The following is a 17,541-nucleotide window of genomic DNA, read 5'->3' on the forward strand; positions in this document are numbered from 1 at the left end:
AAACTATATCTGCTAGCGTTTATAAATATATATAGCTGTGGAGGTTTGGTGCTATTACCAAGAAGAGAGAGGCATAATTCAGGTTACAGTGGACGATGGAATATGCATTGCAAATATATTTTCCCTCAGCTCTCAAGGTGGCATCAGATGCAGGGTGTTCCCCCCCCCCTTGGAGGACGGAAGTTTAAATGGGAAATTAAGCACTTAGAACTCAGTGCATCATTTTAGCCCTGAAAGTCACACTTCACCAGTCGCATTTTGAAGTGTAATGAATCATATTTTAAGCAAGCTGCCTTTAATAGAATGATAGCAGATTTTTCAGCAGAGTTAAATCAGAAGTCTTCAAAGACTTAACTTTTTCCTTACTTTGCTCTTTCCCACTACCATTAAAAAACAAACAAACATACTCATGGACAGTAAAATACATATTTTGTTTTATAGATTGGAACTTGGGATCCTGCAAGTGGTCTTAACATGACTGAGAATCAGAAAGGAAAACCAGCAAACATTACTGATTCCCTATCTAATCGCTCCCTCACTGTAACCACCATCTTGGTAAGTAATCGTATGAGCAGTCGTTTTCCTGCAATATAGCTGTTCATGAATGCTGTGGAGAAAAGCGATGCTAATTACAATAGTAATGACCGGTATGTAAATGCTTCTTCTAGTTATCTTGCAGTTACTAGGTAATGAATGATCTGAAGTGTTAATTTAGTTATAGGGTTTTTACTCTTGTCTGTGATGATGACAGTTCATTTTAATCTCAGTTGATCTATCCCCTAGTATTCTTATGATTGCTTAACACTTTTAAATTTGAGCAGATGCTCCTCTTTTAAGTTTGGGGGAAAATGTAAGGATATGTTTTGTAATTAAAAGAAAATTAGATAATTGGCTTATGTGAGAATTCAAGATACAGTCATTAAGGATTCCCCCCCCCCCACAAGAAGTAGTTAGGGTTTCCCCTTCTAGGTATGAAGAGTTGCTTATCTTTTGCTTTCCACACTTGGGCTGCTAAAACTCCTTGTTGTTTTGACAAATTATAACCTGGCACTGGAAAGCCAGCCAGTCTTTTTATTAGGGATGAGCAGAGTGTACCAGTTCTGCCCCAATTTTATTCCATTCTTTGGTTCCTCCTTAGTTGCTCTGATTCTTTTTATTCAATTTTGTGTTCTTTGTACTCATTAGTACTAAATGACCATTTCCTCTGTGTCCATGTTGTTAACAACATTTGTTGTTGTTGTTCAATTGCACAGTCAAGTCTGACTCTTCACAACCCCATGGACCAGATCCCGCCAGGCCCTCCTGTCTTCCGCCGTCATCTGGAGTTTGTTCAATTTCATGTTCGTTGCATCGGTAACACCGTCTAACCATCTCATCCTTTACCGTCCCCTTCTTCTGTTACCTTCAATCTTTCCCAGCATCGGGGTCTTCTCCAATGAGTGCTCCCTTCTCATTTGGTGACCAAAGTATTTGAGCTTCATCTTCAGTATCTGTCCTTCCATGGAACAGTCAGGTTTGATTTCCTTTAGAACTGACTGATTTGATCTCCTTGCAGTCCAGGAGACTCTCAAGACTCTTCTCCAGCACCATAATTCAAGAGCATCTATTCTTTGGCACTCGGCCTTCCTTAATGGTCCAACTCTTGCAGTCATACATTACTACTGGGAATACCATCGCTTTGACTATGTGAACTTTTGTTAGCAGTATAATATCTCTACCTTTTTATTATGCTGTCTAGGTTTGCTCTAGCTTTCCTCCCAAGGAGCAGGTGTCTTTTAATTTCATAGCTGCAGTCACCGTCTGCAGTGATTTTGGATCCCAGGAACGTGAATTCTGTCACTGCTTCCATGACTTCCCCTTCTATTTGCCAAGGAGTGATGGGGCCAGATGCCATGATGTTTGGATGTTGAGTTTCAAGCCAACTTTTGCACTTTCCTCTTTTACACAGAGGAAGATGCGCTTGAGTTCTGCCATTAGAGTGGTATCGTCTGCATATCTGAGGTTGTTGATCTTTTCCCCAGCAATCTTAATTCCCGCTTGTGATTCATCCAGGCTGGCATTTCGCATGATGTACTCTGCATATATATTAAATAAGCAAGGTGACAATATACATCCTTGTCGTACTCCTTTTCCTATGCTAAACCAATCAGTTGTTCCATATCTGGTTTCGCATATAAATTATATAAGCTGGGTGACAATATACATCCTTGCAGTACTCCTTTTCCTATTCTAAACCAATCAGTTGTTCCATGTTCTAACTGTTGCTTCTTGACCTTTATACAGGTTTCTCAGGAGGCATGTGAAATGCTCTGGTACTCCTCTCTCTCTAAGGACTTGCCATAGCTTGTTGTGATCCACACAATCAAAGGCTTTAGCGTAGTCAATGAAGCAGAAGTAGATGTTTTTCTGGTGCTTTCTCCATAATCCAGCAAATGTTGGCAATTTGATCTCTAGTTCCTCTACCTTTTTGAAACCCAGCTTCTGGCAGTTCTCTATCCACTTACTACTGAAGTCTAGCTTGTAGGATCTTGAGCATGACCTTGCAAGCGTGTGAAATGAGTACAATTGTACGATAGGTTGAACATTCCTTGGCATTGCCCTTCTTTGGGATTGGAATGTATACTGACCTTTTCCAATCCTGTGGCCACTGTTGTGTTTTCCAAATTTGCTGGCATATTGAGTGCAGCACTTTAACAGCATCAACATTTAGGACTTTGAATAGCTCAGCTAGAATACCATAATCTCTGCTAGCTTTGTTGCTAGTAATGCTTTCTAAGGCCCGTTTGACTTCACACTTCAGGATGTCTGGCTTGAGGTCAGTGATCACACCATCATGGTTGTCAAGGACATTTAGATACTTCTTGTATATTTCTTCTGTGTATTCTTGCCACTTCTTCCTAATCTCTTCTGCTTCTGTTAGGTCCCTACCATTTTTGTCTTTTATGACAACCAGCTTTGCCCGAAACGTTCCCTTGATTTCTCAGATTTTCTTGAAGATATCTCTAGTCCTTCCCATTCTATTGTTTTCCGCTATTACTTTGCATTGTTCATTCAGGAAGGCCTCCTTATCACTCCTTGCTGTTCTCTGGAAATCTACATTCAGTTGGGTAAATCTTTCCTTTTCACCTTTGTCTTTTGCTTTCCTTCTTTCCTCAGTTATTTGTAAAGCCTCATCTGACAGCCACTTTGCTTTCTTGCATTTCTTTTTCTGTGGGATGGTGCTGACTGCTGCCTCCTGTACAATGTCATGAACCTCCATCCATAGTTCTTAAGGCACTCTATCAAATCTAGTCCCTTAAACCTATTCTTCACCTCCACTATATATTCATAAGGGATGTGATCTAAGTCAAACCTGAATGGCCTAGTGGTTTTCCCAACTTTCTTCAGTTTAAGCTTGTATTTTGCAATGAGTAGCTCATGATCTGAGCCACAGTCAGCTCCAGGTCTTCTTTTTACTGACTGTATAGAGCTTCTCCATCTTTGACTGCAAATGATATAATCAATCTGAATTTGATGTTGCCCACCTTGTGATGTCCATGTGTAGAGTGGCCTCTTAGGTTGTTGGAAGAGGGTGTTTGCTATGACCAGCATGTTCTCTTGACAAAACTCTGTGAGCCTTTGCTCGGCTTCATTTTGTTCTCCAAGGCCAAACTTCTCCATTATTCCAGTTACCTTTTGACTTCCTGCTTTAGCATTCCAGTCCCCTATGATGATAAGGACATCTTTTTTTGGTGTTAGTTCTAGGAGGAGTTGTAGGTCTTCATAGTTCCGGTCTGCTTCAGCCTCTTATGCATCACAGGTTGGGACATAGACTTGGATAAAATACTCATCTAGCCAATCCAATTGAGACTGAGGCATATTGTAAGGTAAACTGACATTGGTGGCATGTGCTTCGGCTGCATGCGCGTTAACTCTGCTTTTGCACACTCATCTTCCATGAAATTACCAAACTCCGGGGGGACAATGGAAGACAGGAGGGCCTGGCATGATGTGGTCCATGGGGTCATGAAGAATTGGACTTGACTGTGCAGCTGAACAACAGCAACAACTTCCATGCTGGATTGGGCATATGTTTTCTTAGAACATAAAGTTTACCAACAGGCCATGGGAACTGTTAGCAAATGTTTAAAGTTCTTCCTCCAACAATAAGTACAATTCCATCAGTCTCCAAGTTAGACATATTTATTTGCCTCTCTGTGTTTTCCCACAGAATTTAATCCAAACAAATGGTGACCATGTGGACTTAACTTGTTATCTCTGCTTGGTTTTTGCATCTGTTAAAACATTTTCATTATGTTTTAACAGATGCTTACTATATAGTAACCATATATCTTCATTGTGTTGTATGCTAATTTACTGCTCATCCTCTGCTTATATGTATGGACTGGTAAGTTCCATTTCACTGTATTTGAAGAAGGGTGGTGACAGCAGTGGATCTGGGCCCCTCCACCCATCCTTAAAATATGATGCTGTGTGTTCCCCTCCAAAAAATATTTCTCAAACTAGACTCCATTTTCAAACCTTAATGGGGGTGAGTAAGCAAAGTTTCAAAATTGCTTAAAAAATTATAGTTACCAACTGAAGAAGGAGGGTTTGGACTTTCTAATTTAGGGTCCTATTATCTGACACTTTTTTTTCTAGCAAGAGCCCCTTCCACACTCTATGGGCACCAATAGAAAAAGCTTTACCTTAGTTTATCTCTGGCTGAGAGGCATTGGGCTCACACCCAAATGCATACTGCCTCGAGTTCAGACAACCAGAAGAATGTGAGAAGAAATTGGATTAGCCCAGATATTAGGTCCATTTGCATGTGCACTGTTGTCACTAGGGTCAACCATTTTATTAACACAGCTGTTAAACAATGATGAGGTTATTAAACCTTCTAGGGACTTACAGTTGGAATATGATTTTACCTGCTCAAATCATTGTGAATATCTACGATTATCCTTAGTTCCATTTCACTGTAAGGAATGCCTTAGTATAAAATTTCACCCAGATGCACTTTTAGCTTTGGACCTTCCTGACATATTGCCTTTTTTTTGACACCTACAGAATCATTATCAAAAGCTTACAAATCTTTATAGGCCTATTTGAAAGCTGATCATGGTCCTATAACTGAGAAACTGCAGCAGAACTGGAATATGAATGCAGTATACAAATTTTGAAAACAATATTACAAGAAATACTGTATAATGTTAAACAAACGTCTTTAGATCTTAGATTACAAATAATTTAAAAAAATATATTCTGTGCAATCATTGGACTCCTAGTATTTTTTATCAGACTTGGATATGTGTTGGAAATGTAAGTAGACAAGACCAAATTTGACGCTTATGTTATGGATATGTTCGATTATCATGCCACTTCTGTTAGAAGTTAATAGACACATTTTATAGTACACTGTTCAATGGCTCTTAATCCACTTACAGCAGTGGATTACACAACTTCTCAAAAGGACCAGCCTTTGGATCTTACGAACCTCGATAAGGTCTAAACAAGTAATTCTTCCTTCTTTTGTCTGCTTCATACTGTATTAGGGAGCTTAAACACATATAAGTGGATCTGGTTAGTGTAGGCTGATAAGGGCCTAACTAAGGGGGCACATAGGAAGCCAGATGGCCAAGTTTGGAACTAGGATGGACTCACTACAGGTTCTGGTAGACCACTTGCTGGCAGCAACTCATACCAGAGTTACTGTTGTTTATTTGAAAATAAATAAATAAGTAAAAACAGTATATTTGATTTATTTCTATTTTTATTTTCTTAAGATAAGTAAGAATGTTAGGTCTCAGCGTGATTAAATACGCACTATGTGAACCGCCCAGAGACCCTCCGGGGTTAGGGCGGTATACCAAGTCTAAGGTTAAATTAAATTAAAATTTAAATTAAATTAAAAAATGAAATGAAATGGGCAGGAAAAATTGGAATACACTTGAGACATCTACTGAGAGTTCACTTAAGCCAGCCACGTAGCAGCTGTATTGCATGGGGAAAGTGCTCTCTTGATGCTGGGCAGCATTCAACTGAACCATGGCTGCTGCACAGGCATGGGAAAATGTTGGTGAGACTCAGCAAAAAGAAAGAGGAAGAAAAAGAAAAGAAAAATAATCTTTGTGTTGCTTTTACACTGTGAAAAGCAGATAGTGAATATGCACATATTTTTTTGTGCTTTTATCCCACGGTGTACATTGCTCCCTTTCACCCAAACTGTCCTCACAATGACTTTGTGAATTAGGTTAAACTGAGAAACAGTGACTAATCCAAGCTCATCCTTTGAGCTTTATAACTGGGGCAGGATTCGAACCAGTCCTAGTCTAATACTCTAACTACTATACCACAATGCTTTTCTTCACCTTTTTGGCCTTGGCCAATTACTAGCAAACATGTTTCTTTTTGTAGATAGAATAGAGAGACTTTATCTTTAGCATAACCTAAATGTTACTAGTTATCAATCAACTAATTGTGTAGCAAATTAATTCTCATCAAATACATTTGATTAAATCTTAAAACCACAACCATTACTCAACTTTGCATGGTGTTCGAATGTTTCTGGCCAACTTTCTGTACTGAAATTGGATGCTGTTGTTATAAAATGTGGCTGCTAAAAGACTGGATTTAGACAGAACAAGGGGTGGACCCGCGATACTCGCGGGGGGGGGAGGCAGAGGAGGAAGCAGCAGGAGGAGGTAAGTACCACTCCATCCTGCCGGTTCCCCCCGTGTCCTCCACTTCCCCTTGATCTCCCCCCCATTGCCTCTCCCCCCGGCTCCTTGCCGCTCTGCCCCCCCTTCCTGCTCGCCGCTTGCCGCTTCCCTCCCAAGCGGCAGCGGCGCCGGCTTCCCCCCCAGGCTCATCTTCCATGAAATTACCAAACTCCGGGGGGACAATGGAAGACAGGAGGGCCTGGCATGATGTGGTCCATGGGGTCATGAAGAATTGGACTTGACTGTGCAGCTGAACGTGGCGGGGGACGTGGCGGGGAAGCCGTCTCCTTCAGCCCAGCTTGAGTGCCCGGACAGCCTCCTCGTCCCCACTTGGCCACCCACCTCCGCCCCCCCCCCCCCGGCTGGGTGGGCTTTTTTATCCGAGAGGCTGTCCTCTTCGTGTGGAACTTGAGGAGAGCCTTTGCGCGTGGGGGGCGGACGGGCGAGGCGTGGGGGGAGAGGTGTCCAGCTCTGGGTTTCGCTTGTTTGGCTGTTGGCGGGTTAAAGAAAGGTCTCTGTGCTCTGCCCCCCCTGTTCGCCGCTCGCCACTTCCATCCCAAGTGGCGGCGGCTGCAGCGGCGTTCACAGAGCGTTCCCTGCTCATGCGCAGGGGACGCTCTGTGAGTTTCGGGGGGATTTAAACATCCCCCGATGTTTTTTTCCAGAATTTGGATTTTTGTGCACACGTGGGGACTGCCCCACGTGCGCACAAACCTCTCCCTCCCCCCCATGTCCCCCCGATGTGTGGATTTAAGTATCCGCACACCAGGGGGCGACTTCAGGATTAGATATATAGATTGGTGAAGCCAGCAAAAACAATGACAGCAAAAAAACTTCTTGGATGGTCCTTTGTCCAGAGCAGTAATGAATTATATCTTTACTAGGAATAAGGCCCGTTGTGGAAATAAATACGAACTCTTCAAAGAGGCTCTGGGCAGGTGCCCTAGTCTTGGGCACTCATTGTCAATTTGCTGTGCTGAGCTCAGCAGGGTATAATGACACAGAGCTTACTGTTTTCTCCAGGGGAACTGATCTCTAGGGGAACTGAACTGCCCAGGTAGCAGCCACTGCCAAGTCAGCCTTTTACCATCTTTGGCTGATCAGGCAGTTGGTTCCCTTCCTCGAACACAAGGACTTGGCAACAGTGATCCATGCGATGGTCACCTTGAGATTAGACTACTGTAATGCCCTCTACATGGGGCTGCCCTTGTCCCAAATCCAGAACCTGCAGCTGGTGCAAAATGCTGCGGCCAGGCTGGTGATGGGGGAGCACATCCAGCCTGTGCTGAAAGCATTGCACTGGCTGCCAATAGCATGCCAGATTCCCTTCAAGGTGCTGTTTTTGACATTTAAAGCCCTTTATAATCATGGTCCGGCATACCTGAAGGACTGCCTTTCCCCATACGTTCCCCAGAGAGCACTGTGTTCAGGGGCCCAAAACCGGCTGGCCCTCCGAGGGCCCAAAGACACCAGGCTGGTGATAACCAGGGCCAGGGCCTTTTTGATGGCAGCTTCATACTGGTGGAATGAGCTCCCAGAAGAGATCAGCTTTTATCATTCCACAGGGCCTGCAAGATGGAGCTCTTCCACCAGGCCTTCGATTAGGAGCCGCCTCAAACACCGGGGAGTGACCCTGTGCCTTGGTTTTACCACCTTCAGCCTGTCTTGCCACACAAATTAGTCGACCAAACTGAGCTGATGTGAGAAAACCATCAGGACTGTCACCTAGGTAGTATTGTTAATCTAGAAATCTCTCCTTTTGTACTTTATATGATTTGTTTATGGCTGTTTTTATGATTGATTTAATTATATTTATATATGCATTTATATGTAAGCTGCCCTGAGCCTGCATCGGCAGGAAGGGCGGGGTATAAATTGAATAAATAAACAAATATCTGCCATCTGAAAAGCAGTTGTAATTCTGAGTGATCGCCAGTCCTCCCCTTGAGATTGGCAATGGTTCCCGAGGAGGAAATGGCTGGTTTGAAGGGTAGAGTCTATGGCATTGTACCTGTCTTGGAGGTAGCAACCCTATCTCCTTCCCAGCCAACCATCAACATACCGTTATGTCCCCCCTGACTTCAGCTTTCCATCTTCCCTCCACATCTGGAGTCTCTACCTAGGAAAAGTACTCCTCATTGGGGACCCAAGCAGGAGGGGAAGCAACCTCAGCAGGATATAATGAATCAAAGTCTACCCTGCAAAGCAGCCATTTTCTCCAGGGGAACTGATGTCTGCTTTCTGGAGAGCAGTTGTAATTCTGAGTGATCTCCAGCCCTTACCTGGAGAATGGCATCAATGATTCCACAGTTTATGACATTGTACCTGTCTGAGGTCCCACCCCTCATCAAACCCCACTCTCTCCAGGCTCCACCCCTCAAATCTCCAGGAATTTCCCAACCCGGAGGTGCCAACCCTATTTCTTTCCCAGCCAACCATCAATATACTGTTATCTGCCCCTCTGACTTCAGGTTTCCATCTCTTCCCCCTTCCGTGTAACCTCTACCTAGGAAAAGTACAGTCTTTCTCCACAGTGATGACCAAAGCAGCTCACATCATTATCCTCTTCCCCTTTTGATCTGCACAAAAACCCTGTGAGGTAGGTTACGCTGAAAGTCTATGAGTGGTTTGAAATCACCCAATCTCCACAGGAAGAATCTGGGTCTGGAAGACCCTGCTCTGAAGCACTAACAGTTACATCACACTGCCTGTCTTGGGGGAGGGCACCTCAGCAGGGTATAATGACATAGAGCCCACCATTTCCTCCAGGGGAACTGATCTCTGCAATATTTAATCTAATAAAGACCATCCATTGGTCCTGAAGCCACCCAGGGTAACCAATTGTAGAACTCTGCTTAGGTTTTATCTAAGTATTTACACAGTTATGGAGCACACACACACACACACTAAATAAATAAGGCACAGCTGTAGGAGTAAGCACACACTATGAACCAACATGGCATGAATCTACAGGCATTAAATGCCATCCTCTTTCACTACACACCGGCCTCTGGCTCTCTACTCTAACCTCTCTCTTTCTCTGGCCCAAGAGAGCACAGAAACTTCCATTCATTCCCCAGTGCAGCTGACTGTGGAGTGGCTGAATTTCTGTTGCCTCCCAGCGTTCCCACTCTGGCCTGGAAAGCCTAGTCAGCACAGGCAGCAGGAGCCTTTCCTAACCTCCTGTAGGATGAAGACTGCCTCCTTTCTGAATGGGCTGGAGTCTATATTGATTCTGCCCTGTCCCTTGGAACAGTCCCTCTTTTCCCGCTATTTTTGGCCTTGGGGCAGCTGGGAATTGTAGTCCAGCAGATGAAAAAGCCCCATTCAACCCAGTGAGGGATACTACTACAGGACCCCCTCTGGAACTACAGCTCAATTAAACCTTATGGCAGAACTAAACAAACACAGATAACTGCCATTTCGTTACACCTACCAACAGCCACCGATGGAAACATTACTCCCACACAGGAGGAAAGCAGGAGAATCATCTTCGTCAAGAGAGAAAGCCAGGCAGAGTGGCTGAAGGGGGAGTGAGCAGGGGAAAGGAGCAGACCCAGCACCCGGCCAATGGCACGCGAGTACTCTTGCATGGCAGCTGATGTGCCAATGGCTGAGGGAGAGCATTTTACAGCCAATGGGAGCGCATGAAATGTTGCCACTTTAAAACAGCATTATTATATAGAGAGATGTGGAAAAGGTCAGCAAGAATCTGGTGCTGAGTAATATCTAAATATGGAAGATCTAGGTGAGAGAATAATGTTTTCAATTTTTTTCCTGAAAATTCTTCATCTTTACTGTACAATTCAAACACTTTTTTTAAAAAAAATCCTGAATTTATTTCAGTAGAGGCAGTTTGCTGTCAATTCACTTGAGATGATTTTCACTCAATACTACAATTGGTATTAGCAAACTACTTTATTAAAGAACTTGTTTCAGATCAGATTTCAACTGCTGTAGTAACTGGAAGAAGCAACAGCAAAACCAAAAACTCTTAAATGATTTGAAAGCAGGTTATCATATGGTAATGATGATAACTCCGAGTGTAAAATGACCAAACAATGTTTTGCACATGCAAAGTCATATACCCTAAAAATGTATTGGCAACTTATTGTTTTTGAAATTCAGTGTGTGCAGTGTGCAATTTCTTTATTTTGATTTTTTTTTCCAGGAAGAGCCATATGTGATGTTCAAGAAGTCTGACAAACCTTTGTATGGAAATGATAGATTTGAGGGATATTGTATTGACCTCCTCAGGGAACTATCAACCTTCCTAGGATTTACCTATGAAATTAAACTGGTGGAAGATGGGAAATACGGAGCCCGGGATGATGCCAGTGGACAGTGGAATGGCATGGTTCGTGAACTGATTGATCATGTAAGTTGCTTTTCAGAATCTTCTCTTCAGAAATCAACACAGTCTCTGCTTGTTTCAGGGGAACTTGTGCAAGCTCTACAAATGTTACCTTAACTAGTTGTCCCTGTGGAGTGTTGTAGGTGTAGACTTGGTAGAGTTGTTTTCAGATATTTGCTCAGCCATGAAGTTAATTAGTAGCTTTGGGTACATCACCATCTCTCAGCTTATCCAACATCACAGTATTGTAAGGCTTGAATAAGTACCTGTAAGGCAGAAATAAGGTAGATAGAAGACTGTAAATAGAAGACTGATGAAATTGTTGTTTGACAATATCATTAAACATGGCAAGTGGATTGTGCATGGGATCTGTGTTTAAAAACTGTGCTGCTGATCTCTGACCACAGAAGACTAGCATAGCCCAGAGAAGGCTAGACACAAAATCTTCTCCCTGCTATTAATCTTCCTGGATGCAGGGAGGTTTCTACTAGGGTATACTACTAACTCCTTGAGTTGCTGAAAATTTCTTCCTGGATTTGGGGGTTTAGTATTACTTGAAATGCTTGACAGAATTGAATGTGTAATGTTAGAATCCCAGTTTCTGCTTGAGTTATGTTTCTGAAATCAACATTTAAAAAGAAAAAAGAAAACCCTTCAAAATGAACCCTATGTTTCCTGGCATTTAAATTATCATATTGCAGAACAATGCAAAGCATAAAAGCATAGTATAATTTATTTATTTATTTTATTACATTTATACCCTGCCCTCCCCGCGAACGGGCTCAGGGCGGCTCACACAAGGCACCATGTGCATTCAGTGTACAAACTACAAATACAACTATAAATACAAGGTTAAAACAATTTAAAATCAATATTAAAAAAAATGTTTTCAAAATGGACCCTTGTATGCCAAAAACATTATGTTAAATGGTGGGCTCTGTATCCTTCTATGCTGCTGAGGTGGCCCCCATATGACAGCCAATGTGACGTAGCAGTCAAGGCTTCAGAGCATGGGCGAGGCTGCAGGTGTGTGTGGGGTGGAAAGCTGAAGAGTGAGGGGAAAATAAAGGTAGGTTGATGATTGGCTGGGAAGCAGATAGGGTTGCCAGGTGGGAAATTCCTGGAGATGTGAGGGATGAAGCCTAGAAAGGGTGAGGTTTCAGGAGGCGTGGGACCTCGGACAGGTACAAAGCCATAGACTCCACCCTCCAAACCAACCTTTCCCTTCTGGGGAACCATCGTTGCCAATCTCCAGGTGAGGGCTGGAAATCACTCAAAATTACAACTGTTCTTTAGGTAGCAGAGATCAGTTCCTCTGGAGAAAATGGTGGACTCAGTGTCATTATACCCTGCTGAGGTCGCCACAGCAAACTGACACTGAGTGTCCAAGGCCGGGGCACCCACCCAGAGCCTCTTTCTAGAGGCCATTGTATTTATTTCCACAATGGGCCTTTTCCCTAGTTTTATATATACTTTATTTTAAATATTGTTCTAATATTGAAATGTTATAATGTTTTGTGTTTGCCATCTTGGGGGCCCTATTTAGGTGGAAAGATGGCATAGAAATGTTTTAAATAAATAAAATAAAATAAATTGCATTGTTCTGCAACATAAAACCCAACAAAAATATACGCCTCTTTAAACCTAACCCTCAGTGTGTTAAAAAAGACATTCCTCAGTACACAGAGACTTATTTCTAAGAACCTTGTTTTCATGTTACACAAGAACTATGAAACATGTGAAAAACCAGCAGAAAATAATTTCATTTCCTCCAGTTGTGCTGAATAATTGTTCCTGCCTGCCCATCCATCATCTATCTAATCTATCTATCTAATCTATCTATCTAATCTATCTATCTAATCTATCTGCAAATATTCACTTGTATGATACCCTACTTGCAGGGTCAAGTCCAGGAATACTATTACTATGCCACCTGCAGTTTGTGTAGACTTGGTTTGATTTCCATAAGCTAGTGGAACTGCTTCTGTATGATACACATCAGTTTAAATGATGAGACACGATGCATGTAACCAAGTGAGGGTTTCTCCCTGGGGTAAATCATTAGCGTGTGGTAGCTTCCCAAGTGAAACCTTCAGTGAATGACTGTACACAAATAGCCTGGCACATGGCATAGCCTCCATGTGACAGCATATACAATGGCCACCATGTAGTAGCTTGGTTTTGTGTACTAGCCTGAAGCTTACCAGCAAAAGCTTTTATTTACTTTGCATTTCATATTCCTTGAGGACACTCTGACTTCTTTTCAAATTAAAGAGCTTAAATACATATAGTATGCACAAAAGGAGTCTGTAGATGGAAGATCAGGAACAATCAGAACTAGTCCTGATGCTGTCTCCCAGAGGAATCCATATATAACCCTTAAAATATGTGGCATTACCTTCTATTAGCATATACTGAGAAGAGCCCTGTCTCTTCCATTTAAACTATCCGCTAGGAAGCCTTAGACAGTAAGACAGAAATATCAATGCATGCCGAAGCAGTAGGGTAATTCAGTGTGAGTCAAAACAGATATCATTACTGGCAATTGTTTATAATTGAGTAAGTCAGGCATCCCTTCACTTTATAGCTTTTAAAGCATACTCGCTCAGTGGGTGGTGCCAATTGAATTTGGTCTCCTGGAAATGGAGTTTAGTCTCTTTGAAAATGATGCAATTGTCTCCAGCTTCTTTGTGTTTTCTCAAATTTGCATTTATTTTGGCAAACCACTCAATAGCATGACATCTGATCAAAGCCACTTGTAATAAAACAAGTATTCTGAGAGCTGCTGCCATTTAATTCAAAAGAAAGGGAGATTGTTCTGTCATTCACATTTGTACTTCATTGTTAAGAAGAGAGCATCTTAAGTAAAAGCAGTTTATTATGGTGACAGATCAACCTACAACTTGCCTAAGGGTTTTCTCAAACCTTTCTCAAAACCTTGTAGTGTTACTTGAGGCCTCTTCCTCCCATTGGTCCTGTCCGTCTAATCATACATACCCAAATTATTTTATGCTCCTTCTTGCTAAGTACTGAAAGGAAGACATTTTCCTACCACTGTGAATGTTGTTCCTTGTAACCAGGTTTCTAGACAGATGAGTGTAACCCAACATTGGTGAATTGCCTATGATCAAAACCACAGATTATACTCCTGAGAGTACAATACTGTTAACAAAATTACTTAATGCCTTGCGCCTGTAGGGTGCATTCTGCCATCAAGTATCCAAATCTTTTGAAGCTGAAATGGCACTCTTAACAATTGGCTTCTATTGGTTTAGATTCAAGCCTTTAGCATCTTTGTCTTTCCCTCTTTGTGTCTCCAATATTATGTTCTCTCATTCTGAATGCCAATGGCATACTACTATCAGTTCTTGAATTGTGGGGTAGGGATCTTGCCTCCTAACCATAGTGACTACCGGGTAGCCACTGGTTTTAGAAGGGCGGTTATTTAGATTGAGTCCCCTCATCTCCCCCCCCCCATCATTCAAGTATTGATTACAATAATGACATCCTCTCAGGAAGCTCACTTAGTTGTTTCTAAATGTCTGTGCAAGTACATGGGGGCTTTCCTGTCTAGGGTTGCCAGGTGAGGCAGACAAGCTGATGGGGTTCTTACAGTAGGCTCCGAGACAGAGGAGGGGGGTTCTGGGAGAGAGGAACAAAGAAGTGTGATTGAACTCCAAAGTGAGTTCCGGATGAGCTGCTGTTGAATTTAAAGGGACTGCATTCCTTTTAAATGCCTTCTCTCCATTGGAAATAATGGAGGATGGGGGCACCTTCTTTTGGGGCTCATAGAATTGGACCCCATGGTCCAATCTTTTGGAAACTTGGGGAGTTGGGGGGGGGGAGGCACCAGCAGCTATGCTGACAATTTAGTGCTTCTACAAAAACAGGCCCCCACAAACTTTAGATACCTATGGATTGATTCTCCATTATCCCCTATGGGGACTGGTCTCCATAGGGTATAATGGAGCACCCAGTGGCCATTCCCCTCACTTTCTGATAACCCTAAATCAGGGGGAGGGGCTCCAAACTGGGGGATCCCCTGGCCCCAACTGGGGATTGGCAATCCTATTCCCTTCCTTTTGAGCCCTACCCAAGTGTGCTGCATTACAAACATCTTTCAGATTTCTCTCCAAGCAGCTTGTTACACAGCTGCTGTTAAAGTAACGGGGGGAGGTAGTGCACAGAGGATGTTACAAGGTTTTCTGTATTGTGGGCCAACTGTGTAAAGGCACAGTTATGCTCCAATGTAAGTATGGTGTGAGGCTATTTTCCCTGTATGCCTGTTACCTGTCATATCTCATTCCACGGTAAGGTCTTAATACCTTACCGTGTGCATGCTTGCCAGATACTCCGTTTGAGTGCATGCTTGACAGGTGTATTCTGTATTTTTTTTTTTCCTGGGAGAGTACAGACTGAAATAATCCAAACTGATGATCCCTATAGTTAAACCACATTGAAAAACAGAACTATAAAGAAAGAAGGAATCTACAGAGTAACGAAGATTGTATAGTTTGTTATGTGCAGCTATTATATCACCTTTCTATCTTGCTCGAATACACACACATTATTTTTCCTCTCTTCCATACTACCAGGAAGACAAGAAAATATAGGCTGCCTAACGTAAGCCTCTCTTTAGTTAAAAGATATACACAGTTCAGCTGGAAGGGCTAGACTGTGCAGCCAATTTCTCACATTGGTGAGCACTTACACAAGTAATCCCACTGATTTATATCTAGCCCTCAAGTGGTTGCTTTAAGTCGGGGGATTGATAAATGAAGATGGTAGTCAGCACAGCTTTCTGAGTCTCTATGTCTAGTGAACAAGTGATCTGTTTCTATTAGTTCATACTTATTTTTTTCTTTTAATTTTTTCCTTGTGCCCTTTCCAGGTTATTTTTATATCAGCAATGTACCTTTTCTATGTTTGCATTTACTGAATGAATTCTTAAGAATTACAGGTCATTATTACACACACATACACATATAGATATTTATTTCAGGTTTTGCTTGATGAATGAAATACAGTATGGGCTGTTCACTTAAAATGGTATTCTCTTTGCACAAAACCATAGAATTTTAATGGTTTAGACAAAAATGCTTTTGTATAAACACAGAGAAAAATAAAACAAATATCCAGATTTTTCATTGGTCATCTTGTGATAAATCGTTAGGAATTATTACCTCACAAACCTAATAAGAACATAAGAATGGATGGATCAGATCAGTGGTCCATCTCAGCCAGCATCCTGTTTTGCACAGTGGCCAACCACTTGTCCTTGAGAGCAAAGTAAACATAGAGGTCCAGGCCCTCCCCTGCCGCTGCCTCCCAGCACTGGTATTCAAAAGTTTGTCCCCTCTGGATATGGAGAGCCCCTTCAGTGACCACAGCCAGTAGTCCTTGATTGACCTCTCCTCCATAAATCTGTCTAACCCGCAGTTGGGTGTAGTGGTTAAGAAAGCCAGTTCGGTGTAGCGGTTAAGAGTGCAGACTTTAATCTGGGAGAACTGAATTTGATTCCCCACTCCTCCACATGCAGCAGCTGGTGTGACATTGGGTTGTTCACAAGTTCTGTCAAGAGCAGTTCTCAAAAGAGTTCTCAAAAGAGTTTCTCTCAGTGAGAAAAAGAAGGGAAGGAATTGTAAACCGCTCTGAGACTCCTTCAGGTAGTGAAGGGTGGGAAATAAATCGAATCTCCTCCTCCTCCTCCTCCTCCTCTGCTGCTGCTGCTGTCTGTGCTTGTGGCCATCACTACCTTCCCTGGCAGTGAATTCCACAGTTTATTTAATTGTTGAGTAAAGAACTATTTCCTCTTGTCTGTTCTGACCCTATATCCCAAAAAAGTCATTGGATGCCTCAAGGTCTAGTGTTATGGGAGGGGGAGAAAAAATGACAATCCCCCATTATTTTTTTTGCATGCACCAATGAATTTATTTATTTTTTGCACTGATGCTGCTTTTTGCCTCCTCTCTGATACCCCTTTCAAGAATTAAACCTTGTGCTGCTCTTTTTAAATTCCCCCTCGTTGTGTTAATTTTTTAATTATTCAGTGATCCAAGAATAGCAATACTCTCATATCACTAGACTCCTGCCACTCATCAAAAAAAAAATGGAAAAATTGAGCTTGTACACTGATGGTGGAAGGTGCAGAGTGGGTGAACAACCTCAATGTGAGTGGGTGAACAACCTCAATGTGAGTGGGGCGTGACCTTCAAGGGGCGGCAAAAGGGCAGGGAGGGAATCTGAGGGAATCGGTATGCTTTTGAATTACCTTTGGCTTGGAAGTTTAAGAAGGGGGAAATTGGCACAAAAGCACTCTTAGAAAACCCGGGAAAACAGTGATCAGAAAGTGAGCTGAGCTCTGAAGGGAGGAAAATCAATGCAGAATGACAAAGTAAACCTGGCGGACATGCATGATGAAAGCAAGGGAAAATATCCATACATAATAGACCATAGTCAAACCTTCTTGCCCAGTGCTGGACT

General features: G+C 42.4%; 1 protein-coding gene across 2 annotated transcripts in view; it reads left to right on the top strand.

Moving 5' to 3' along the window:
- The window catches only part of GRIK2 (glutamate receptor, ionotropic, kainate 2), a 918,110-nt gene that overhangs the window by 522,343 nt on the left and 378,226 nt on the right, over window positions 1–17,541 (top strand). For both annotated transcript variants that reach the window (XM_015418620.1, XM_015418619.1), the window contains exons 9-10: window positions 442–555; window positions 10,876–11,082. In XM_015418620.1, coding sequence (XP_015274106.1) covers window positions 442–555; window positions 10,876–11,082 — 321 coding nt within the window. The remainder of the gene's footprint in view (window positions 1–441; window positions 556–10,875; window positions 11,083–17,541) is intronic.

This window comes from Gekko japonicus, unplaced genomic scaffold (genome assembly GCF_001447785.1).
Source record: "Gekko japonicus isolate JY-2015 unplaced genomic scaffold, Gekko_japonicus_V1.1 scaffold464, whole genome shotgun sequence".
NCBI classification, from domain to species: Eukaryota; Metazoa; Chordata; class Lepidosauria; order Squamata; family Gekkonidae; genus Gekko; species Gekko japonicus.